The sequence below is a fragment of the Melospiza georgiana genome, chromosome 15, assembly GCF_028018845.1.
Source record: "Melospiza georgiana isolate bMelGeo1 chromosome 15, bMelGeo1.pri, whole genome shotgun sequence".
Classification (NCBI taxonomy): domain Eukaryota; kingdom Metazoa; phylum Chordata; class Aves; order Passeriformes; family Passerellidae; genus Melospiza; species Melospiza georgiana.
Window position 1 is genome coordinate 16,995,218 of NC_080444.1, and position 24,016 is coordinate 17,019,233.

General features: G+C 45.1%; 1 protein-coding gene across 5 annotated transcripts in view; it reads left to right on the forward strand.

Annotated features, from left to right (window-relative positions):
• FBXW11 (F-box and WD repeat domain containing 11) overlaps window positions 1-24,016 on the forward strand; it is a 57,953-nt gene that overhangs the window by 26,370 nt on the left and 7,567 nt on the right. For all 5 annotated transcript variants that reach the window (XM_058034712.1, XM_058034713.1, XM_058034715.1 and 2 more), the window contains 8 exons: window positions 7,359-7,421; window positions 8,477-8,702; window positions 11,780-11,966; window positions 13,267-13,357; window positions 20,551-20,688; window positions 21,199-21,317; window positions 22,437-22,686; window positions 23,626-23,744. In XM_058034712.1, the coding sequence (XP_057890695.1) occupies window positions 7,359-7,421; window positions 8,477-8,702; window positions 11,780-11,966; window positions 13,267-13,357; window positions 20,551-20,688; window positions 21,199-21,317; window positions 22,437-22,686; window positions 23,626-23,744 (1,193 nt within the window). The remainder of the gene's footprint in view (window positions 1-7,358; window positions 7,422-8,476; window positions 8,703-11,779; window positions 11,967-13,266; window positions 13,358-20,550; window positions 20,689-21,198; window positions 21,318-22,436; window positions 22,687-23,625; window positions 23,745-24,016) is intronic.

A 24,016-nucleotide genomic window follows, 5' to 3' on the forward strand; every position in this document is an offset into this window, starting at 1 on the left:
TGTGCAAGCTGGGAGATGATGATGATGATGATGGTTATTATCAATGATTGAAAATTTCCCCCTGGCAGCACAAGCTGAGCTTGTGGGCACCTTAACCCCCAGCCCTGGCTGAAGTGCCAGCTGTTTTTGCCATTTCTCCTGCATCACAGGTGCTCTGTGTCTGAGGGCAGGTGGACACACAGTGCTTTTTCTGTGTTTGAGCTCTGGTTTCCATCCAGCATCAGGGTTTGCACCATGTGCAGTTTTGCAGGCCGTGCTTTGGTGCTGGAGTGGTGCAGGGATGAGTCATCAAATTGCTACAATTACACAATTCCCTGCTCATTGTCCTTGTAAATACACCGTGGTTTTATAGCATGGGTACAGGCAGGTTTGGGTTACTGACTCTTTACTCCAGACACTCAGAACATTAAATGAGAGTTTAGGGTGTCTTTGAAACAGTTCTTGCAAGGAAGGTGTTGTTAATGGGATCCTGCACTACCTGTTGAGGTAAGGCTGCCCTTAAGACCCAGCCAGTTACTGCATATTTAAAACCCAACCAAACCAAATCAAACCCCCACTGGATGTCTCTTGGGATTGCAGTAATTACATTGTTTTTCTGGTGACATCAGCCTGCTGTGTGGAAATGGAGGCGTGCTGGAAAATAGCTCTGAACTTGGACAGAAGTGCAATTGTTTTGTTTCTTATGACAACCTACACTGAACTAACTAAGTCACTAAGTCAGTCAGTGAATATTTTTGATGTAAATCTTTCTGAGAACATGTGATACGTTATTTCAGAAGTTGTAAAAGCCCCAGAATGACTTTCCTGCTACAGTTCTCCATCATCAGTGGCCCTTCACAGGCTGGGGTAAGGATTAAATCCTGCCCTGCCAGGCAGGCTCAGGCTGCAGTTTGGGCACAGAGCTGCCTGTAAAAGGATGTGCCATCACCAAAGGCTCATGGTGCACTTGGAGTCCTTGCTGAGTGTTTCATGGAGTTGGATCAGAAAAGTAATCCTGAGCTGCTGAGCATTTTCATGTGTAATTTCAGTTTCAAAAGAAGTTATGTGCTGTGACTCTGGGTGCTGCCCCCACTGACCTGACTTGTGAGGGCCACCAGGGTCATCAGAGGGATGGAGCACTTCTCCCATGAGGAAAGGCTGAGGAAATTGGGATTGTTCAGCCTGGAGAAGGGAAGGCTCCAAGGAGATCTCATTCTGGCCTTCCAGGAGCTGAAGGGAGAGGTGACTGAGCATGGAGAGAGATGATTTACATGATTTTATTAGTTTCATGTGAATTTAGATATTCTGAATACTCAGAGATACACAGTTTTATGTGTTTTATAGAAGTATATACACACACACACAAGATCAGTGAGTTAATTCATAATAAGTTTAAGGTGAAGACTGATACTCTCAAAGGAAAGTTAACATAGTGGTATTGTCAGTCATCAGAGCATTGGTGATTAAGCAGAGTGATCTCCTTAGTGACTGCTTGTGGTCTTTGGAACCTGCAGAAATGACTGTTCTGGAACATGTAGGTGAGGGATGGCTTGAGGTTTTCCTTCTTTGAGCAGAGGCAAGAGCAAGCAATTCTAGTTTTGGGAGACTTATTGCTCTGGCCAAAACCTCCTGCAAAGCAAACCCTTGAGAGGTGTCAAACTGGGGTATGGAAGAGCATTAGGTATCCTCTAAAAACTTACCATCTGTAACTTGTGGTCAAACTTTAGTTTGTAGCAGCTTGAAACACAAACTGGGGAACTGTGGTGCTGAATTCAGCATGTCTTCCTTTTGACTTTTTGGTGGTTAGTCAGAGGCCAAATAAAAATTAATGCCCTATTTTCGGTTCCGAGGGTTTTTTCTAATTTTGCCTTCAGCTGTTGGCTCTTGGTAGACTCTTTAAGTATTTTAAGTATATTTTTGTCTGAACTTCCAGCAATAGCTGCACTAAAATAAAAACCTGGCAACTGGGAGAGCAGCAAGCTAGGTAAGAATTGAAGCATGTTCAGCCTAATTCGTGCAGATCCCCAGTGCTTACATAAATAGTTTAGTTTAAGCTGAAACAAGCAATTACTAATACAGACATCAAATATAGACATGGCTATGGTCAGCAGTGTAAACCTTCATGTTTGGTGGACAGCCAGCTGTCCCTGGGGGCCAAGGAGGCCAATGGAACTTGGGGACATCAGGACTTTTATGTTTCTTCACAGGCAGATTTTGAGGAGGGTGAGAAGGGAGGGATTTGATTTAATCCTTGCTGTGAGAGAGGTTCATTCCCATCTTGTGCAGTCTAGGTTAGGGGTTCTCCAACTTAATTTCATATTTGTGCTCCAGAACATTTTTACTCAGAGCCTCTCCATAGTTAGAAGAGGAAAATCCCCTCTAATCCCCGATCAAATATGAAGATGTTGTTAGTAACCATTGTTTAACAGGTTCCTGGGTCAGCAAATACTGCCCATTTCTCCCCGTGGAGATGCTCATTCCATTTGGAAATGCCCTGAAGCCTTGGGCAGTTTCTGGCTCTATTAAAAGCAGGAAGCCATGAGGGGCATGTGCTCATCACTTGTGGCTGGTGCAGATGGCAGCCCAGCTTTGTCCCTTGCTGCTGGCTCCAGCTGTCCCAGAGGATGGCAGATTCCTCTCTTGCCCTGGGAAATGTGTGTGGGACCTCCACAGTCCCTGTGGGCAGAGCTGGCTTCAGGAGGGCATTGAAGCTGCAGTGCTGTGTACTCCACCTGCAGAGTTTGATTCTGAGGTATCCAAGTATGTATTTGTTATTTTGTGTTGGTTCTTCAGCTTCTTCAGAATCAGATGTGGTTTGTTAAAGGCCATCAGAACCTGTTCAGCTGAATTGTTTTAATTGGTTTTGCTTATTTTGTAAGTTTAACTGAAATTTCCTGGGGGTTTTTTCCAGAGAGTGAGAATGTTGTGAAAAGTTAGACTGTTGAAGACTTAGCTGGGTCTTTAACTGGGATGGGAATTACTGCTGTAGTTTCAAGGGCACTGAGACATAGAAGTTCTTGCTTCCTTTCCCTTTCATTAAAGCTCAAATATAAGACTCTCTTCTTTTTTTCAGGGCAACAGAGCTGTTGTCTTGTTTTGTCCATGCATCCTCTGTATCCTGTGAATCTTTTATTAGTCAGGGAAAGCTTTATTATCATCAGAGAAACTTAGCAGTGCTGTGAGCCTTGCTCGATGCTGAAACTTGTGTGTCCTGCCCCAGTTCCCAGGATTTCCTGCTGTCACTTCCATGATTGCTCTCCCATACTGGAGCTCTCAGTGGCTGCAGAGCAAGGCTGCCCCTGGCTGTTCTCCTGCCCAGGCAACTGAGTGACTCAAGGCACTCCCAGAACCCAGTGCAACCCAGGCTGAGAGCAGCCTGCTGGAAATCTGGAGCAGCCTCTCCAGGTTTGATGGATTTCTGCTGGAAAAGGTGCAGCTTTTCCTGCTCCTTCTGAGGGAGGGAAGCCTTGCAGTGCCACTCACCTGCAGGAAAACACTGAGTGCTTTTGCCCCTCACAGCCTCAGATCTGTGCAGCTGCTGTGCTTCAGACATCAGATGCTGCCTGGTATCCAAGGATCTTAATTGAAACTGTGATTTGTGGAGTTATGGAATACCTACAGTATCTTTGCCTTTGGGGATCATTCATAGTTCTTTCTGTTTCAGAAGCTTTTTGTAATCTCCAAAAGGAATTAGTTTGATGTAATCAGGCTTGTCAGAACCTCTTTCTCTCCAAGTAACTTGTGAACCTGTTTTTGCCACAGTTTTCTGCACCCCATAGAAATCCCATAAAATTAAAGTATTGTGGAGCAGAAAGACTAAGGAAAGCCTGAAGTTTCTGTGGGACTAAGCAAGGAATGTGGGATACAAATCTCCAGGAAATGAGCTTTTAAACTTGCCCAGCTTGTGGAGCAATGTGTGAATTTTACTGCCATTTCTGGTTACAGTCAGTGGAAATAGAGGCTGGGGCTTTGCTCAGTGTAACTCAATTCATTTGGGTTTCAACAACTGTGAGGCAGCAACAAACCATCCCAGCTTGAACCCATTGTTATCTCCTGGCTGTCACTGCTGTTCCCAGTAGGGATGGAGAGCACTTACTCCAGGCTGACTAATTAAGGAATGACAGCTGGTTGGAAATAATCATTCTACTTTTGCAAGAGCCATGAGCAACTTCACAAGAATTCCTGGAAGAAATGAACCTATAAACAAGATGAATTGACAATATTTAGAAGCTCTTGCCCTGTGAGAAGCTGCAAGGCTCTTGTGGAGGTCAGAATCACACTTGGAGAATGTCTGCAGGGCAGCTCAGCCTTGCTGGGGTCACTGGGATGAGATGTCAGTGCTTCCATCAGGCCTTGGAGCTGTTGAGCAGCAGAGCTGGGGGAATTGGGGTGAATTCCGTGGTGATGGCACTTCAAAGCCACGTGGGAAAGCAGCTGTGTGTGGAGCTGGGTGGGGTGAGCAGAGGTGCCACTGAGGGAAGGGAAGAGCTGCCCTTGGAGATGCCTATTGGTGTTCTTGCACAAGGACTGGTGACCCCATCTGTCAGGAATTCTGAAATCCTTCTTCTGCCAAGTGCTGGGAATGGACAGGGCAGATCAGAGCTGTCTGATTGCTTCTTCCAGCCAGCAGGGCAGGACCCACCCATCACCTCCTGCTCTCCAGTCAGTAGGCTTAAGTGTTGGAGAGAGAGATTGGAGTCTGAATTGGGATGGGTGTGATGGGGGAATGACCCCAAAATGAAGTGTTTTAAGAGAAGCAGAGCAAGTTTATTAGGAAAAGAAGATATAATAGGGAAAACAAGATATGTATTTGGGAGCAGAAAGGGAAAGGATGAGGGATTTAAAAGCTCTAAAATTCAGTAAGAAAGTGTGGAATGAGTCAGGGTGGGAAAAGAGTAGATGTAGTAGTAGATGCCATTAAATGAATGCAGCTGTCAACTTCCTGGTGAAATATCTGAATACCATGTTCATTTCCAGCCTAAAATACAAGCTGAGTTATCTGCCCCCACACTCATGGCTCACATGGTGACAGGACACGAGTGTCTCTGGGAGCAGTGCATTGGAGTCCCCATCCCTGGAGGTGTCCCAGGAACACCTGGAGGTGGCACTCTGTGCTCTGGGCAGGGGACAGGGTGGGCATGGGGCACAGCCTGGGCTCAGTGCTCCCTGTGGTTTTTCCAGCCTTAATGGTTCTGTGGTCCTGTGAGATTGCAAGGCTGTAGCCTCTCCCACAGCCTGCTGCCCAGGTCTTTCCCAGTTCAGTGGAATTGAGTAGGGCACAGCACAGAGGGAAACTCACTTTACAGTCTGCTGATGTGGAAATCTGATGGTTTTGGTGACATTTGTGTCCCTGCTCGCAGTGTGCTGTGCTCTAGTTCTATTGGATGTTCATAGAATGACATCATGTTTAGGAGACAGTTCTTGGGAAAGCTGGCAAAGATCTCTGAGATATTTTCTGATAAAGGGAGAAATGCGATGGCAGAGTCCCACCATAGCCTGCTGAAGGAAAGTTAGGGCATAGATGGATAAAATGTGAGATTTCTGCTGAATTTGCTGACCAAAGCCACCTGTTTGATATTCTCAGTGTTCTTGTTTGTAGCTGCCAGGATCCATGGGTTTATTCAGCCTTCAGCTGCCAAAGGACACGAGATGTTCCTTACTCATTTAAGGACACACTAATTGGATGCACAGTTAACAACATATAATCACTCTAATGAGTGTTTTTACATATTCATATTGAAATAAAATCAAATCAAAGACACCCTGCATAGTTCCCTGGTGGCATGTTTGCTTTGCAGGATGGTGTAACTGGTGTGGGCTGGCTGGTCCCAGTCAGTGAGGGGCTGCTGTGAGTTCCCTCCTGGGGAGGATCAGCCCTTGCACTGCTCTGTGCCCCAGTGAGAGGGGCTGGCTGGGACTTGTGAATAACTGGGATGGCCCTGCAGAGACTGTGGCTGCAAAAACCATGGAAGGTGTGGCTGTCCAGAAACACTCAAATCCATGTTTTTGTAGAGACACCCTAAACATCTCCTGCCTTTATTCCTTTCTGGATTTCCCTCCAGCCACCTCCTGGGTTTGTACACGTCGCTGTTGTGTGTCATGAGCAGGCAGTTGAGTCTTTCCATCACCTGTGGGCACAGTTTTATCCTGCCATCCTCAGCCCATGTGCCATGTGTTTTCCTCTCCTTCAGAGAGGGCCCAGGGCAGGCTTGAGCCAAGGCACTGGGCAGGGGAGGGAGGGTTGCTGTGGGCAGGACACTGCTCATTTTCCAGGTTCTCTGGTTTGTGCAGCACATCCTTGTGGAGGAAAGAGGAGGAGATGAATGCTTTTGAGATGGAATTGTGTTTTGAGTGGGGGTGGATGCAGTTTCTAAGGAGTTATCCATAATCCAAGATGGTAGGAGTAAGGGAATTGTGTGACTTACTCCATTGGATGTTGTAGCGGAGCTCCTTGTTCCTGTTGAGACAGAAGGGAAGAAGGCTGAAATAATTGCAGGTGTTTGAGGACACTCAGTTTGTCCTGCTAACCCTCTGCCAGTGCCCTGGGCATGGGCATGGGGAGGGCAGGGCTGGGGGAAGCTGGAACTGCCTGGGAATGAGGGACTGGGGAGCAGGGAGGAGGAGGAGGAGAAAGTGGGGGGTGTGCCATGGACATTCAAAGGGAACAGCTCATCAACAAGAGGGGCAGAAAAGAGAAAACTACTTTGGGAGACAGGAGTGAGCTCAGAGAAACGTCTACAGCTGCAGCTTTGTGGAAATGCTTCCATCTTTCATTGGTGAAGGAAAGGGAGGGAAGCAATAGTAAGGATCAATTCTGGTTTGGGCAGAGCATGCAATAAAGGCAGAGGTGACTGCCAAGGGTTGTAGGCACAGCCTGGGCAGTGAATTGCAGAGATGTTCTGCAGAGAATGATCCCTATTCCTAGAGCTGGGAAAAAAGCATATTCTGTTGCATGTAAGTAGTGTATAGTGATTTTTTTTTTCTTTTTTTTTTTTTTTTGCCTAGCTGTATGCAATTTAACTTTGGCAGAAAGTGCTGGTTGAATACATTGACAGGTTTAATTGCTTTGGCTTGAGTAGGATGAAAGTGAATTTATTTCCCAGTGAGAAAAGCGTTGAAAGGCTGCATGAAAACCTGTCAAAGGAAATTGAAGCGGGGTTGGGGAGTTATCTTTACAGTAAATGGAATTGATAAACATGTCAGTTAAAAGGGGAATTTATTTATAAGACTCAGGTTTTGTGGCCAGAAGTCTTTGAGAATTCCATTCACTGGGAAAATGAATTTTATTTGTTCAATTGATTTGCTTTTTTGTAATGCTTGTAGAGCAAGAAATTGTCACAGAGTAAGAAACTGAAGTAATATTTGTTCTTTTTTTCCAGAACACGTCAGTAATGGAGGATCAGAATGAAGATGAGTCTCCAAAGAAAAATACCTTGTGGCAGGTAGGACTGACATAGATGTAGAAGGAGAGGTGCCAGGATTTTGTATGTTCCTGCTTTTGAGAAATGGCCAAATCTTGGTCTGCATAATCATCCTTGGATGTAGTTGGCTGTATCCTCCTAAAATTAGCTCAGCCTTCAAGTGAAGGATGGTGCCAGTGGATAATCCTCAAGAAATTATCATTTTTGCTCAGATTTTATAGTTTGTGCTGACCTTGGAAGGACAATGCTGTGTCAAAGCAACCTTGGGAATAAAGTTAATTTATATTTCTGAGCATGTGACTGTTGTTTAGAATGAGAAGTTCAACATGGCAAGGACTCACAACCCGTTTGCTTTGAAGAAGTTTGGGAATATTCTGGAGCTCCAATTGCTCCCCAGCAGCCCCTTGGCTCCTGAGGGGCTCAGAGGAGCTGGCACCACTCTGAGCTGTGCTCAGTAATTAGCAGTGGCTCCTGCTGGGGTGTTCTGGGCCATCCTGATGTGGAGCTGAAGCTCCTGGGATTTTAATGAGGTGTTCATGTGCATGTCCCAAACATTGACAGGAGCAAAAACAAACCAAGCCCTTGATTCTCAGTTTTTATTTGAGGACAACCAGTGCAACACTGACATGAGGGTCTCAAATTCTTATTTTAACTGCCAGAATCTGAGCAGAACATTTGTGGAGACAATCTGCAATGTGCCTAGAAACCACTGCTTTGAGCTGGGAAAGGTAGTTCTAAAAACAATTACATCCTTGGGGTTTAAGTGGTAAGAGGTGTAAGGGAAGAATTCAAGATTTTCACTGTAAGTAGTAATTTGGGAGCAAAGGCTATGAAAGACTTCAAAAAGTCTTTGAAATTCATCTGATGTAACTCATTTCTTGAAGAATGTGTTTTAAAATTAAGTTTTGATTATTTCTTTGCATGTTCTTCCTTGAGAGAGATTTTATTAAGCTGTTCCTGTAGCTTATATATAAATACCAATATTGAAATATTGGTATTTATATGTATTTAAGTATATAAATATCAATATTTAAATGTACGCTAACATATAAATAATGTTCCTTTTCCAACCCCAGATAAGTAATGGAACTTCATCTGTGATTGTCTCAAGAAAAAGACCATCGGAAGGAAATTACGAAAAGGAAAAAGACTTGTGTATAAAATACTTTGACCAGTGGTCTGAATCAGATCAAGTGGAATTTGTGGAACACCTCATTTCCCGGATGTGTCACTATCAGCATGGACATATTAACTCCTACCTGAAGCCCATGTTACAGCGGGACTTCATCACTGCACTGCCAGGTGAGGCCAGGGCACGAGCAGGGGCTCCCCTTGGGGACATCCCTGCATCCCACTGTCCCTCAGAGAGCCCCTGCTGCTCCCTGTGCAGGGAGGGGCAGCAGGGTGCTGAGTCCCTTCTGTGATTGATTGTGTTGGCCACTGGATGCCAGTGTTGTTCCACGTTAAAGCAGTCGGGCTGGTGTAGCCCAAAGGATTTGTGCTGAAGTTGGAAGTGAGCTGTCACAAAAGCTGTGTGTCTGCAAGCTTTGGTCTGAACTCCTTTTTCATACTACTGCAGAGGTATTTTAGTTTAGGAACTCTTACATTTTAGTGTTGTTCTGAGTTTCTGCTTAGATGAGTGCATCTAGTTTGTCCACTCTCGTTGCTGACCTGAGAGCAAAATCACTTGTGGATTTTTATTGTGTTGTCCAAACCTGACTCCTCCTTTCACAACCTCTTCTGACCCCCACAAGTGTCAGCCTGTGTTGATATGTTCACATATGAAATCTGTTTTTGTACTTGCTCAGTGAATTTTTTCACAAAAATGCAGAGCAGCAGTAGTAGATATACAGAATATCTAGGTTGTAATCTGGTAAAGTTGTGGTTTTTTTCAATAAGTTTTTGGAAGAAATTGTATCTCAGGGTTCTTGCTGCTAGGGGCAGTGATTCATATGATTCTTGGAAAGAGAAAAGTATGGACATTGTTTGCAGAGTGGGAAATCAGCCTGGGTGAGTGCTCAGTGTGTTCTGTGTGCCCCTGGCACAGCCTCACCCTGCAGTGTGTGAGCAGCCTGGGCACAGGAATGCCAGGACAGTTCTGAGCACTGAGGGTGGAAGAGGCCATGCAAAACCTGAAAGCTAAATCCTAAAACTCCAAATCAGCTGCTCCTCCTAGAAATGACTCTCCAGACCCTTCATTTGCAAGTCTGATCTTCAATTAAAATTTTGTTTGCTTTTATACCTCAGGGCTGATAGAGAATTGGACAGATCTTTCATTTTATATATTTCTGCCTAAGAAAATGTTGGAAGGTTTGTAAGGTGACACTTGTTTACACCACATTTGTATATACCAAAATACATCTTTACAACTTCTGTTGCTTGTCCCCAGTGTAAATACTGGGAATTGTTCCCATGTTCAGCCTTCCTTGAAGGTGCTGTGGCGTGCAGAGAACATCTGTCCAGATTTACCCAGGAACTTAATCCCAGCTGCTTGAAATCAATCCTGTGTTGGGCTGCAGGCAATTAAAGGAACTGGAGTACCACTCTCAGGCACATGGAGGGATTTCTGGGGTCATTCTGTGCAGGGCCAGGAGTTGGAGTTGATGATCCTTGTGGGTCCCTCCCAACTCAGGATGCTCAATTATGCCTTTTTAAAAGATGGCTTTACTTGTCTTGAGGAAGTCAAATTCTTTTTTTGTAAAGAGGAGTAGTTTTTGCTCACTGTCCTGACCAATGTTACACCTGTGAGAATGCAGGAAAAATGGAAGAAGAGTTAGATGGAATTGTTTTCAGTGACAGAGTGGTAACTGTGGCATGTTTCCTGATCTAAGTGACTGTTTTGTATCTGATGTTGATCACATTTAGAGAGTTGGCATCCCACATTTGGGTTTCATTTTCACACAAAGTGATATTTATACACAGACCTTTGAAATCCCTGTGAATTTTAATTGTTTGAATTTATTATTGAAGTTCAACCAAACCTTCAGCTGTTCCCTCTAATCAAAAACAGCTTTTTTTCACCATTTCTGTTAAACTGTAAAGATTCTGCAGAGTCATAAGGGATGGCTGTCATATTTTCCTTTGAAAAGTCTACCAATAGATGTCAAATTCATTTTACTTCAGAAAGTGGAAAGGCTTTAGTACCTATTTCAGAAATTTTCTAAAACAAATCCCTGTCTTTTAATGTAAAATAGGGATATGCAGCTATTTCAGGCCTTAATGTGTCTTAAACTTAGTCCTGCATGTTGTCTGACATCAAATCTATTCTTGAGATTTTCACTGCTAGCAGAAGTTCACATGTTTAAATTGCTACATCCAAAAGAGATGTCAAGTGAAATATTTACCCCAATTAACATAATAGGATCATGTCCAAAGCACAGACACAAAGGACAGGGCCACTAGACATATGTTATAGTTACCTAAATGATGTAGAATAAATCAATAAATGAGTAGACTCACATGTATTAGTTTCTGCTGTCTGCTGCTGTTCATTTTTATGAAGGCCATGTGAAATTCAGTGTGCAGTGGAGGACTGTATGAATATACTTTCTTCATGCTCTAAAAAATAACAGTAGTTCCTTTGATTTGTCAGGACTGTTTGAAGCCTAAAGTGGGCTGTCATGAGATAAAGTGGAAAATTAAAAAGGTCGTCATCTCCTGGTTTGAAAGATTTTTTTCATGCTTGGCCAAGGGGTGTATGTTACTCATGAAAATTGAGTTATTCAACATCTCAGGTTCAGGGAAGTTTTGTGGAAAGCAAAATTGCAGGTCTTTGAAATAAGGAACAGACTGAGCAGTGACTTTTCCACAGGGAAGAATTTCTCTCCAGTATCCCATCTACCGCTGCCCTGTGGCAGGGAAGCATTCCCCCTGTCCTGGCCCTGCAGCTCCTGATGCAGAGAACTTTCCTGCAGCCCTTCCTGACACTGAGGCCCCCACAGAACCTTCCCTTCTCCAGGCTAAACATTCCCAGCCCTTGCAGCCTGGTTCCAGGGGGAGCTGCTCTGGTCCCTCCAGCAGCTCCAGGGCCTCCTCTGGACGTGCTCCAACAGTTCCATGTCCTTGTCTTGGGGACACAGAGCTGTGATCCCTGCTCCAGGTGGGATTTCAGGAGAGCAGAGTGCAGGGGAGAATCCCCTCCTGGGCCTGTCCACGCTGCTTTTCCTGCACCATAGGAAGAGTGGAAAGACAGGCAGGAAAGACAAAACCTTGGGGATATTTTGGTGTCTCTGTGTGCACTCACCTGTAGCTGGTGCCCCTGCCCCAGTGGCAGTGTTCTCACATTGGTGCCCTGCCCTGAAGCTCTGCATTCTCAGTGTCTTGCAAAGCTGCTTTGGTTGTTTCTGTGCACTCACTGACTGCTCTTCATTTCTTTGTAGAGCAAGGCTTAGATCACATAGCAGAAAACATCCTTTCCTATCTCGATGCCAGATCCCTGTGTGCAGCAGAGCTGGTGTGTAAGGAGTGGCAGAGAGTGATCTCAGAGGGGATGCTCTGGAAGAAGCTCATCGAGAGGATGGTACGCACGGACCCGCTCTGGAAGGGGCTCTCCGAGAGGAGGGGCTGGTGAGTGCTCACTGGGGCTCTCAGTTCTTGGGGGTTCTGGGTCCCAGGGTGAGGGGAGAGATGAGAATTGACTCCCAAGTTCTTAGAAGGCTGGTTTATTGTTCTATTCTATTCTGAAAATTATATACTAAAACTATACTACAGAAAGAGACAGGAGACATCAGAAGGCTTGAAAAGAATAATAATTGAAGATATATATAAAGATGTCTTATAATAAAAGATATATATAAAGATAGCTTATAATAAAGATAATAAAAGCCTGTGACAGACTCAGAGAGCCTGACACAGCTGGACTGGGATTGGTCATTAAGGTAAAACAATTCACATGGAACCAAAGATGCAGCTGTTGGTAACAACCTTCAAACCACGTTCCAAGCAATCTGATAATTGTTGTTTACATTTCTTTTCTGAGGCTTCTCAGGAGAAAACATCCTGGTGAAGGGATTTTTCATAAAATATGACAGTAACACCTGAGCTCCCCTGCTGCTGCACAGCCTCCTGCACACATCCTCCCACGAGCTCTGCCCCAAAGTAAGGGTACAGGAGATGGGTATTGCTGAGCTCCTCATCTCTGCTGGGGCTGGAGGCCAAAGCTGTCAGCTCCCCTTTCTGCTCTGCCTTTGCCCCTGTCCTTTTGAGCTCCCATGTCTGACACCATTTTTTCTTGCTTGAGTCTGTGCAAATTTGGAATTTCTATATTGTGAGGAGAACTGTCAGTTCCATCAGCTCACAAAAAACAGTGCCAGCACATTTGCAGGGCTTTTTCTCAAGTGAATTATTTCCAATTGACTTTTTCTGGTTTGGTTTTGGTGGGGTTTTTTTAAATTTGTTTTTTCTGTTTGTTTTTTTTTTTGTTTTTGTTGTTGTTTTTGTTTTTTGTTTTTTTTTTTTCTTAAAGTACAAAATAGCAGCTTGGGCTGCAGGAGCCTCTCAGAGGGAAAACCCTTGTTTTCCTGTCCTTCCCAAGTTTCTGGAGAGCTGTTCTGCTTCAGAAACCTGTTTCCCTGTGCTCTCTAGTGGTGTGCCTGAGCAAAGGCATGTACAGAGCAAGGGGATGGCACAAGGATGAAACCTTGTGGAGCAGGAAATCAGAACTGGAAAACACTTGTTATCTTTTTAACCTTGGACATTCTAAATATTTGCCAAATTGCAAAGTCACAAGGGCTGTAATAGTGATACTAAAATTCTCCCAGACATTTCTGAGTATATGTGCTGAGGGTTTTGTTCTGGGCAGGCTTTGCATTCCTGTGAAGTTTGAATTCTTTGTGGTACACTGAAAACTGTTTCTCCTTCTTTCTAGGGATCAGTACCTGTTTAAAAACAGACCAACAGATGGGCCCCCAAATTCGTTTTACAGGTCCTTATACCCAAAGATAATCCAGGATATAGAGGTAGGTGTTCTGATCTGTCCTGTCTGCAGGACAGGTAATGGGGCTGATTTTGGGGTTTCAGAGGTGGTGAATGTTGGAACAATGAATCTGTGTCACTGCTGCTCCTGGGGTGATGTAAAAAGCATCCTCAGCAGCTCCCTGGCATAGCAGGTGCATTGGTTTAGGTATTAACACCATCTTTTTTGCATTTCAAGAGTTTTGGAGCTCTTCTGAGACTATGGATTTTAATAAAATAGCAGGTTTAGGACACACTACTCCAAGAAAATTCCCTGTATTGCTGAGTGTTCAGTATATTGGTGATACACTCACTTAGAAGGTGATCTGACATTGATGCCTTAAACAGCAATTATTTAAAATGTAACTTATTCTAAAGCAGTGGCTGAGTGTTGCAAATACAGCTTTGGTCCTCGTAGGGATTTTTCCTCTCTGCAGTGGTTTGATGGGGACAATCATCAGTGCTCTGGTGATGAACCCACAGGGCCATCAGCAGTAAAGAAGCTTCAGATATAAAATTTGGCTTATCTTGTTTTGAGATTTACAGAGCTGGGCTTGCCTTGGTGGTTTTGAAATATTTCTGATAAATCAGGATTATCCCAGCTGTTCTGCCAGCAGGAGAAAATGTGTCTTCCTCTGTTTGCTGTACTCACCACAAAGCTCTGAAGTTACACCACAGACTGTCATGGATTTATTTCAGGATGGGAATTTATTGGTCTGAAATTCATTAGTGAGGAAATGTGTTTTGATGTTGAAGACAGATGTGAACTAATGGAATCACTGTGTGGAATGGCAAATGGCAATTTGTGCTTCTTGGCACTCAGGAAACAAAATTATCCTCAGCTCTGAACTCAGCTGTAAAATGGTTCTGCTGGAAGCCATAATGTATTTTCCAAATATCTTTTTATAAACCTTGCTACATTATTTAGAGACGTTTAAAGTACTGAGCATGAAATACACCTTAGGCAAAATATGACCAAACTTGATATTTACCTGTAATCTGAATGATCCACTTAATTATGGGAGGGGAGTTGTATTTCCCTGTAGGGAATGAGAGTGATGCTGCAATGATAAGAGGCCTGTGGGATTTAGAGCTTTTAGTGTGATATTCTCTTGCTTTCTGCACAATTCTGGCCTAGTTCTGTAAAGAAAATGGGCAAAAAGCAGCATGAAAATGTTTGCCTAGAACACTAAAACAGTTTGGCATTACTGTAACTCACACTTTTAATGTTATTGTTCTGAAACTCATTTGTATAAGTGGAACATTTGTGTAGGCACAGTTGTTATTAGAGATGGAAGGACTCCTTGAAGGTGTTCTGAGGGCTTTTGAATTATCCCAATCTACTCTTTAGTGTTTTGGTTCTTTAGTTGCTGTGGATTTGCTTTCCAGTGCACAGAAACAAAGCTCCTGAATTAAATACTTCTTGCTAGGATGAAGCAAATAGGAAAAAACCCAAACCCCTTGTGCTTTTCTCATCCCCAATATCAATAATAAATAGAATAAATTGTCAATATTTGAAAAGCTGTGAGTGGAAAAGAGTAGGATTTTAAAATGTACTGTAGCAATGAATGTTTCTGCCACAGCAGGTTTCCCCCTGCTTGCCTATTCCCTCAAGCCCTCTGAAATATTCCTGTTTGCCAGGTCTCTGACCTGGAGTGGGGTTGCTGTTTGTGCTGATAGTCAAGGGCCCAATAATTCTTCCACTTCCAAAAGTCTATTAGAATTTTTCAAATAAATCACCCTTTAAAGTACTTTTCACAAACTGCTTCCCTAAAGGGCTGTTAAAAGAAGCTTTCAACACTGCTTAAAATGTAGAGAGTGAGTACCAATAACAACAAAACCTAGCTTTAAGATTAACTTTTTCCTCCTCTTCCTGTTTTTGTTGCTCTTCCACAGTTTTGAATTTCTCCATTCTTCCATGTTTCACAGCAAGGTGTAGAAGCTCTTGAATAAAACTTTCATCTTAGATGTCATGAAGAATTTTTTGTCTCTGAATGCCAAAATGTTTTTTCTTCAAATATTTGCCTGGATCTTAAATTAAAGATCTTCCTGTTTCTGTCAGAGGGTCAGAGTTTAGGGAGCCATATTAGCATTTATAGAATTATGTACCTGTTGTTAAAAACAAATCCAAAGGATGGGGTTTTTTAATACAGTTAAATATATTTGATGTAGCGCAAAAATCTTGTCATTTGGTATTTTACCACAAAGATGGACCAAATCCTGCTAGATTGTTTCCAAGGGTGAGAGTTAGGAATTTACTGCTGGTGCTAAATTGGGTTGTGGGCAGAGATAAGCTCAAGGCAGAATGTACTCTCTGAGTGTCAGAATTTGAAAAATAATCCCAAACCTGAATTAACAATTGGAAGGAAAAATGAGAAATGATAAACAGCAAATTTGAATTCTTTCCCTTGGGCTCTGCTTGCATTGTGGGTCAAAAGTTCATGCAGCCACAGAGTGGTGGGAGCTGAAGGTAACACAGGCAGGGGTTTGGCACAGGGAGCTTCCCTTGCCTCTCCAAAAATGTGCTGGTGCCAGTGTCTGTGTACTTCATGCCAAACACATTTTAGGAACATCATGTCACTTCTGAACTCATTTGATTTGAAAATAAGAGGACATTTAGAGATCAGAAACCAAATTCTTGGAAAGAGATGGTTATTCCCCACCTCCACTGTGAAACCAAATATTTAATTAGGTTTCATTTCACAAGAGGTGGCCCAGTCCCTCCAAACATCTCCAAGTCACATGTTGAACTGCCAGTGTTCTTTAGGAGCTTTTTTTAAAGGGAAAACCTTTTTGATTTGGGGGTTTATCCTAGCAAACCAGTCTTGGTGTGAGCCCTTGTGTGTGGGGTCGCCGTTCCCACGGGGCCAGGCTGGGAGAATTAATCCTGCCCACTCCAGAACCCCAAGTCCCTGGAATGTTCCCATATTATTTGTGAAGCTTGGCCAGCTATTGTGTTGTCCCCTCAGGATTAGCACAAAGCTCTATTTCTGGTGATGAGTTGAGAAGACTTTCTTTCATAAATGTTCTCCTTATCTTGAGGCACATGGTGAGTGCCCTCAGTTTGTTTCCATGGAGACTTGGGTCCACCTAATTAAGATGAAAATAAAAATGTGGTTTATTCGAAGACTTTACAAAGATGTGGTGCCAGGCCATCAGATAAACACTCTGTGTTCTTCTGATTTCTGGAAAAGTTCAGGTTTTAGGACTGGAACATAAATTTTAAAGCCTTGGGACAATTTGAAAAGGGAAAGAAGTCAGTTCTTGCCCCGAGTCCCTGCCAGCATTGGGACTTGGTTGTTTATGAAGATTGCAGGGTATAATTTCTGAGGGAAATGGGTTTGTTTAGTACAGCTCTAATTATGATGCTGGAGAAATTTTATGTGCATGTGTGGGGAGAATCTGGTCAGCATTAGATACCTCGACATTTTTTCAGCCAGCCTTTGAAATCTCTATTCCACAGGCTCTTTCCAAAAAGCATTTCTTCAAAATGAAGCTGGCCAAGGAGAGAGGAGGCTTTGGAGCAGGAGGGACCAAGTTCTTGTGGTGCATGGCACAGATTGCAGCTCTGTCCTCTGAGCAGCGCAGAGCTGCCCTGGGCTGGGGCCCTGCCTTGGCTCCTTGGGTTCCTTTGCCCCACAGCACTCCTGCCTTTGAACACAGAGGGGCTGGAGAGCAGCCCTGGAAGGCAACCTGGGGGTCTTTGCTTATCAGACCCTCTTAGTTTGATCATGAATGAATTATTAAGTCCTCCCCTACCCTGGTGACACAAGTTCATTTATTTGTGCCTTCCCTCTGCCGTGGTCAGGAGGGATTTTCCTTTTTCCCTTTGAGGAAAGCATGAGGAGAACAAAGGGTTGGATTTTCGTGGCCTAATGCATCAGGAGAGATCCCTGCATTCATAACAAATGTGGATGTTCCTTCTGCTTTGTCCTGCCCCACTTGTCCTGCAGGAGAATTGTGTATTCAGAGGGAACACGAACTCCTTGGTTTATGGGATTAAGATAAACCCACTTACTCTGCAATAACATTCACAAGGATAAAAATGCAATTGTTAGCCAAGGAACTGAACGCAGTGTACATTATCCAATGGTAAAAAACCCTGCTCCTAGCAGATTATCCTTAACACTTCCAATGTATAGTTAATGTTCCAGCTGTTAATGCAGATGAATTGCATTTTTTTTCACTGTGCATCTTTGCATCAGAGAATGTATTCTGGCATGGTCAAGGCTTGGCTACACCTCTACATCTTGGACTATGTTCTGTTTGTACTTTTCTTGCTAAATGCCTTTTTTTCATTCAAGCCATTTGTGCACCACTTCAGCTGCCAAATGACTCTCCTGCTGTGGCAAATGCTAGGTCTTCCCCTTGTATGTCCAGATTTTGTTGGTTGTGCAGCATTTGTGAGCTCCTCACTGCTGTTGCTCTGGTGAGCTTTTAGGAGAGTGTGAGAAACTGTGGGTGTGAACTCAGAGACTGTTCTGCCTTTTACTGGGGAAACCTGAGTTCAGAGGCAGAGAAGATTTTTGAGGGCATGTGTAGAAAATGCAGTAGTGGCTTTTGGATGTCTTGGTGTTGGTTTGGAGTCGTAAATACACAAATAAACTGTGGGATTCTTCAGCCCTGACTCCCTGGTGCTCATAAGAGGCCACAGACACAGTGATCTCCCCATACCTGCTGTCCTCCCTGCTCAGTGTACCCAGTTAGGATCTCTCCTGGCAGGAGGGTGCAGATGAAGACTTTCACTCCTGCACCATGGAGCAATGACCAGAAATTCCCTAATTCCCTGTAGCAGAAGCTTTCATGTGGTTGCCAGTTCTTCATTAGCCATGTTCCTCTCGGAGGGTCCTCCAGTTGCCCACCCACTCAGTCTGTTCAGTCATCCCAAGTGTTATTTCTTGGGTGTGCACATCTGGTTTCACTCCACTGCCCAGGGAAGTGCTGCTGTACATTCTGTGTGTCATGGCTGCTTTCCCAGCATCCCAAGAATTAAGGCAGCGTGAGGGGATTTTACAAGTTCTCCAAACACAGGCACTGTTTTCCCACAGTAGCCACACCACATAATGCCTGTATGGAATGACATCTCCTCACAGAGCTGAAATGTGCACTTGTATGTGCCTTACTGCCCTCACAGAGGTACACAAGACTTTAGTTTCCTTTATCTGAAGCCAGCATTTTCCCATGGGGAGCAGCTGAAGTAGCTTCCTATAGTGAACCTGTGAGAATTGAGCCAGCTCGTGTCCCCAGTGCCTGGTGAGCAAACTTCCACTGTGTGCTGCTCTGTCTGGGGAGCTGGGACCAGCAGCATTTCTGATCTGGAGGGTTCCCAGTGTGTGCTGGATCTCTTGGGAGTGCCTGGCACCGCAAGCTGAAGTGTGGAAGTGCTCACAGATCCTTCACAGCCCCTCTGGCACATGCTTGGTGCAAGCTTCGTGCAGACCTTTCCAAGAACAGGGCTTTGGGGAAGCTCTCCCTTAAGACTATTCAGAACTGAGTATCTGAACATAAATAGTTTCTAAAACTATTTAAATTGGCTGACTGGAATCTCTGATGCCTTATCTCCTGTGCCTCCAGTGTTACTATTTCATATTTAAATCTGCTGCCTTCAGATGTATAATGACATTGGTTCCTGCTGTCATGCCTGCAGTCCTGTCCTGTTCCTGAGGGTCAGAGGAGTTGATGAGCTGCAGTCATGCCCTCCTAGCCCAGATGAGATGAAGCTTGGGAGCTGCCTGTGCTTCCCCCTCCCAGCCTGCATTGCATGTGAGCAGGGAGATGAGCTGGGCTGATCTCCCCAGGGCAGTGCCAGCTTTGGCCCAGCTCCCAGTGTGCCAGTCAGCAGGGCACTGGCTGGCCAGAAAGCTGATCCCAACTCACACCCTCACTGTCCTGATTTCATTGATTTCCCCACCAAACTGGAAGGGAATGAGGGGGCTCAGTGATCTGTCAGCTGCTCCTCCAGAAGCATCTCTTCATATTTGTGATTTACACAAATTCCTGGGGCACATCAGGTTTGTATTAGGACTGGGTGTAATTCTCTCCAGATTGCATAATGGGAGACAATTTAAGGAGCAAACAAGTGGAAGACAAAGTGGAAAGTCAGTTTTCCCTTGAAGCAGACATGTTTTCCTAGAATTGGGATGTCACAGTCACACTCCATTTCTGTCTTTACTGAGGGTTCAGTCAGTTTTAATCTTGGAGGAGCTGCAGAGGTGCCTGCTACTGCTTTGGAAGTTAGGATTACATAATAAATATGCTTTTCCAAACAAACTGTCAGTCTGTCAGCTTCTCCCAGGTTTCCATGCAGTATTTGGGGAGAATTCCAGGGAAATAGCTAAACAGATGGCCTATTCTGATCAAGGCATCCCAGCCTGCCCAGGTGCTGCAGGTGTTGGCCTGGAGTTCTGGGCATACATTCTCTTATGGTTGTGTTAGGATCTTGCTGTCCAAAACCCCACATTTCTTAGAATCCAGCATTGATTTTCCAACAAGGAGTAAATCTGATTAAGATCTGAAAGTCATGCTGGTTCTGCTGTGAAATAGTTTGCAGTTTTTTGAGGCGTGTTAGGTCTCTCTCCTTAAAAATACCTCTCTGAATGAAAATGTTGAGAATTACTCTTGCACAGATTTCAAGTGGAGGGAGGAAAGCAAGTTTAGGTTGTTTGAAACCTTATAGTTCCTGCTGAGCCTTAATTTTTATCAGGATATCTTAACACCTCTTTGCAGGGTGTGTGAGTACAATTAATCGGTGATAGGGCTGGTAGGAGAAGGGAAGATCCAGGAAATCCCTTCACCCACATGTAGGAATCAGCAATTCTGTAATGTTGGTCACCCAGGTGAGGCTAGACAAGGCACCATGTGAGCTCCTGGTCTCATCTCTGCAGCTTTTGTTGGTTAGTCACATAAACATGGGGGGAAATGGTTCTGGAATGTATCTCTCTAATGGCTCCTTGTGTAATCCTCATTAAGTCTGGTTGACCGTGATTTCCTCCATAAACGCAGCTTTTGTCATGACAAATGACAGAAGTGCTAATGGTAATTCATTGTGGTTTGTGTGCCTTTATTGGGAGCAGGAGAAGAGATTTGGTTTATGTCCTTCAGATTCAAGGATGGTGTGTATAAAAGTGGTGAACTGAGGGGGTGTGGGACTGTGCTGCTGCAGCCTGAGGCCCAACTCCTGTTTCTGCCCTCTGGCCAGACTATAGAATCCAACTGGAGGTGTGGGAGGCACAACTTGCAAAGGATCCAGTGCCGTTCTGAGAACAGCAAAGGGGTCTACTGTTTACAGTATGATGATGAGAAGATCATCAGTGGCCTACGAGATAACTCCATTAAGGTGAGCCCTCCCCTTGGTCCTTGCCCTGGCTGTGGGTGGGGCCCTGCCCTGGAAGCTGCCTGTGCTTCCTGGTGTCTCTTCATGGGACAGTGCCTGGTTGGTGAGGGTGGCATGTCCTCACCCACACTCTGCTCTGGGAGCCTGGGGCACTGCCAGGGATCACGTCCATTCACCACAGAGGTTGCCCTGAAATCAGTGTTCCCCAGGAGGGGGAGGTCTCTGTGTGCCACTGGCCTTGGCTGTTTCATTGCCAGGACTTTGCTTCCATGCTCATCCTCCTGCCACTGCTTTGGCTGGACAGGATTTGATCTTCTCATGGTGCTTGGTTATTTTTCACTGTTCTCTCAGAAACATACATCAAGACTTCCTAAAGCTGAAGGGAAGGACAAGGCCCACTGATGGGACACACTCACCCCTCATGGTTGTCCTCCTTTGCAGCTGTGACAATGTTCAAGTCTTGATCCATGTTCTTGATGTGGATAAGCCATTTACCCTTCTTGTTTCCTACAGATTTGGGACAAAACAAGCTTGGAATGTTTGAAAGTATTGACGGGACATACTGGCTCAGTTCTTTGTCTGCAATATGATGAAAGAGTTATTGTAACTGGATCTTCAGATTCTACAGTGAGGTGAGTGTTAAGTTCTTGTACAAAAATAATTTGAGTTTCAGGGCTGGGAATATTTTCAATAATCTCTAAATATCAGAAAACATCCCTACGATTAATGTGATATTTGTATTCCAGAAGCAAGATACTCATACTTGGCGAAGGATCACATTAAATAATTTTTCTTCAAAATCTATTTTGTTCTTTTAGCATTAGGAATTTTGAAGGAATATGACCTGAGGGATTCAAGGCATATCCTGAAGTTTTGGAGTGGCTGATGGCCAACTGTGCAATAATTTCTTCAATTAGGGTTTCTTTAGTGCCCTGTGACATGTTGCAGTTGTGACTCTTACTGAGAGGGTGTTCAGTACACATGGAGCACTGCCTGACGTGCAGCTCTGCTGGCAGTGAGGACACTTCAGCAGCCAATCTTCTTGCCTTGCCAGAGTTAGCCAGCCTGTGGAGACTGGGGCAGGCTTGTGCCTGTTCTCCCCCCATATTGGAAAAAGGCTCCCAATATTCCCAGTTAGATTGTGCCTGGGCCAGTCTGACCCTCACTGCTGGGCCAAAGGCAGCAACTGCGGTGTATCACCCCAGAGATACCTTGGCTTGCTGGAGATTGCAGCTGGGCACTGAACAAGTCCAGGCTTGTTAGGAACCCCGTTTACCTCAGGAGGAATGGCTTCAGGCGATGGTGAAGAGAAAAAGGAGAGGATTCTGCTGGAGGGTTTAATGTCCAGAGGTTTATTCCATGGTTACAGAGGTCTGAACGTGAGCAACTGCTCCAACAGAACCCGGCCGCGTGGTCTGATCACCTTTTAAGCTCAGGGACAGGGGAGGGGAGGTACAGGTGAGCCACCAACCAGGTGAGAGGGGCAGGGTCTCAGGGGAAGGTGACACCCAGTCAGGCCAATGACCCCCAGGCCTGAGGGGCATCCTTTGAACTCGACCAACCACACAACGCCTTGCTGGAATGCTAAGCCTGATTGACAGGACTCACTCAGCATGGGGGCAAGGGGGAAGGGAGAGAGGTACAGGCACACCTGGGGGAATGACCTGGAAGGCCAAAATGGGACATTACAGCACACCACAACACCCCCAGAGCCATCACTTCCCGTGGGATAACACTGCTCTCTCCCACAGGGTCTGGGATGTAAATACAGGGGAGGTTCTCAACACGCTGATCCACCACAACGAGGCCGTGCTGCACCTGAGGTTCAGCAATGGGCTGATGGTGACGTGCTCCAAGGACAGGTCCATCGCCGTGTGGGACATGGCGTCCCCCACGGACATCACGCTGCGCCGCGTGCTGGTGGGACACCGCGCCGCCGTCAACGTGGTGGACTTCGATGACAAGTACATCGTGTCAGCCTCGGGGGACAGGACCATCAAGGTCAGTGGCAGAGCTCTGGTGTCTCTATGTGAGCAGCATCCTCTTGCTGGCTCTTGGTGACTTTGGGCACACAACTGCACTGGAGTATTTTCATGGAAAAGCAAAGCCCATTTGCTGTTTGAACTCTTTGTCTCCAGATCAGCTGCTCTGTTGAATGTGGCACATCCTGTGCCTTTTTCCAGTGGTATTTTTAATTTCGCTTGGCAGTTCTGTCCAGACATGAAATTCCTCAGCAGTGCCTTTCCTCACCATGCCTTCCCAGCAGCTCAGCCAGGCTGTGCCATGTTTGAAGGATTCAAAGGCTGCATTTGACATACCAGAAGATTTGAGTTACCCAGAGTGCACTAATATAACAAAGGCATTTCCACCCTGCCCTCTGTGAACCAGAGCTGCCTTAGCCTGGGCCAAAAAGTTCTTGGCAGTCCCATGTCCAAATCTCTGCCGGAGATCCTGCTGCACTCTGTTGGAAAATGAGGCACTTCATACTCTGTGTTACAATTTCAACTACAGTTCATTAAAAATGGGCAAAGTTGATTGAATCCTTTAAGGTTAAGACCAAGCCTAAAGGCCATTTGGACCTTCTCTTACTAAGAGCTTCCTAATAATTTTTTTGGTAAAAAAGTGTGAGGGTTTTTTGTTTGCTAACTCCAGTTTTAAGAATTATTTTTAACTTATGAAGTGTAATGAAGGTTTTGAAATTATTTGGAGCAGTCTGAAAATATTTTAGATACAGCCCCCAGTTCTTCTCAGTGCCATAGCAGTGCCTGTGCCTCTGTCCCTGCTGGGTCCCCACTGGTGCCCGGGCCCTTGGTGTGGGTTTTCCCTCCTGTGTGAGCCCCAGGCCCCTCTGTCTGTGAATTCCTTGTGAATTCCTCGTGGTTTCTCATGTGGAAGGAGTGCTGTTTGCTGCAGCTCTCAGGGCTTTGTCCCTGTCCCCAGGTGTGGAGCACCAGCACGTGCGAGTTCGTGCGGACGCTGAACGGGCACAAGCGCGGCATCGCCTGCCTGCAGTACCGCGACCGCCTCGTGGTCAGCGGCTCCTCGGACAACACCATCAGGTGGGTGCCTCCAGCTGCTGGCCTGCCAGCAGGGCCTTCTGTCCTGGAAACAGCATTTCCCTCAGTTCTGATGCTGCAAAGCTTCCTTGGCGTGGCTTGCCATTGGAGCAGATGGTTTATAAATGGGGCTTACCTCAGTGGGGGAGTAAAGTTTCACAACCTTGTGGAAGAGTGGGACACTTCAGAGTGAACAAAACCTCTTATCTGCTGCTGTATTGCCTTGTCCTTTGCTGGGAGAGATGGAGAAGACATTGCTCTCTCGTTTTCTTATT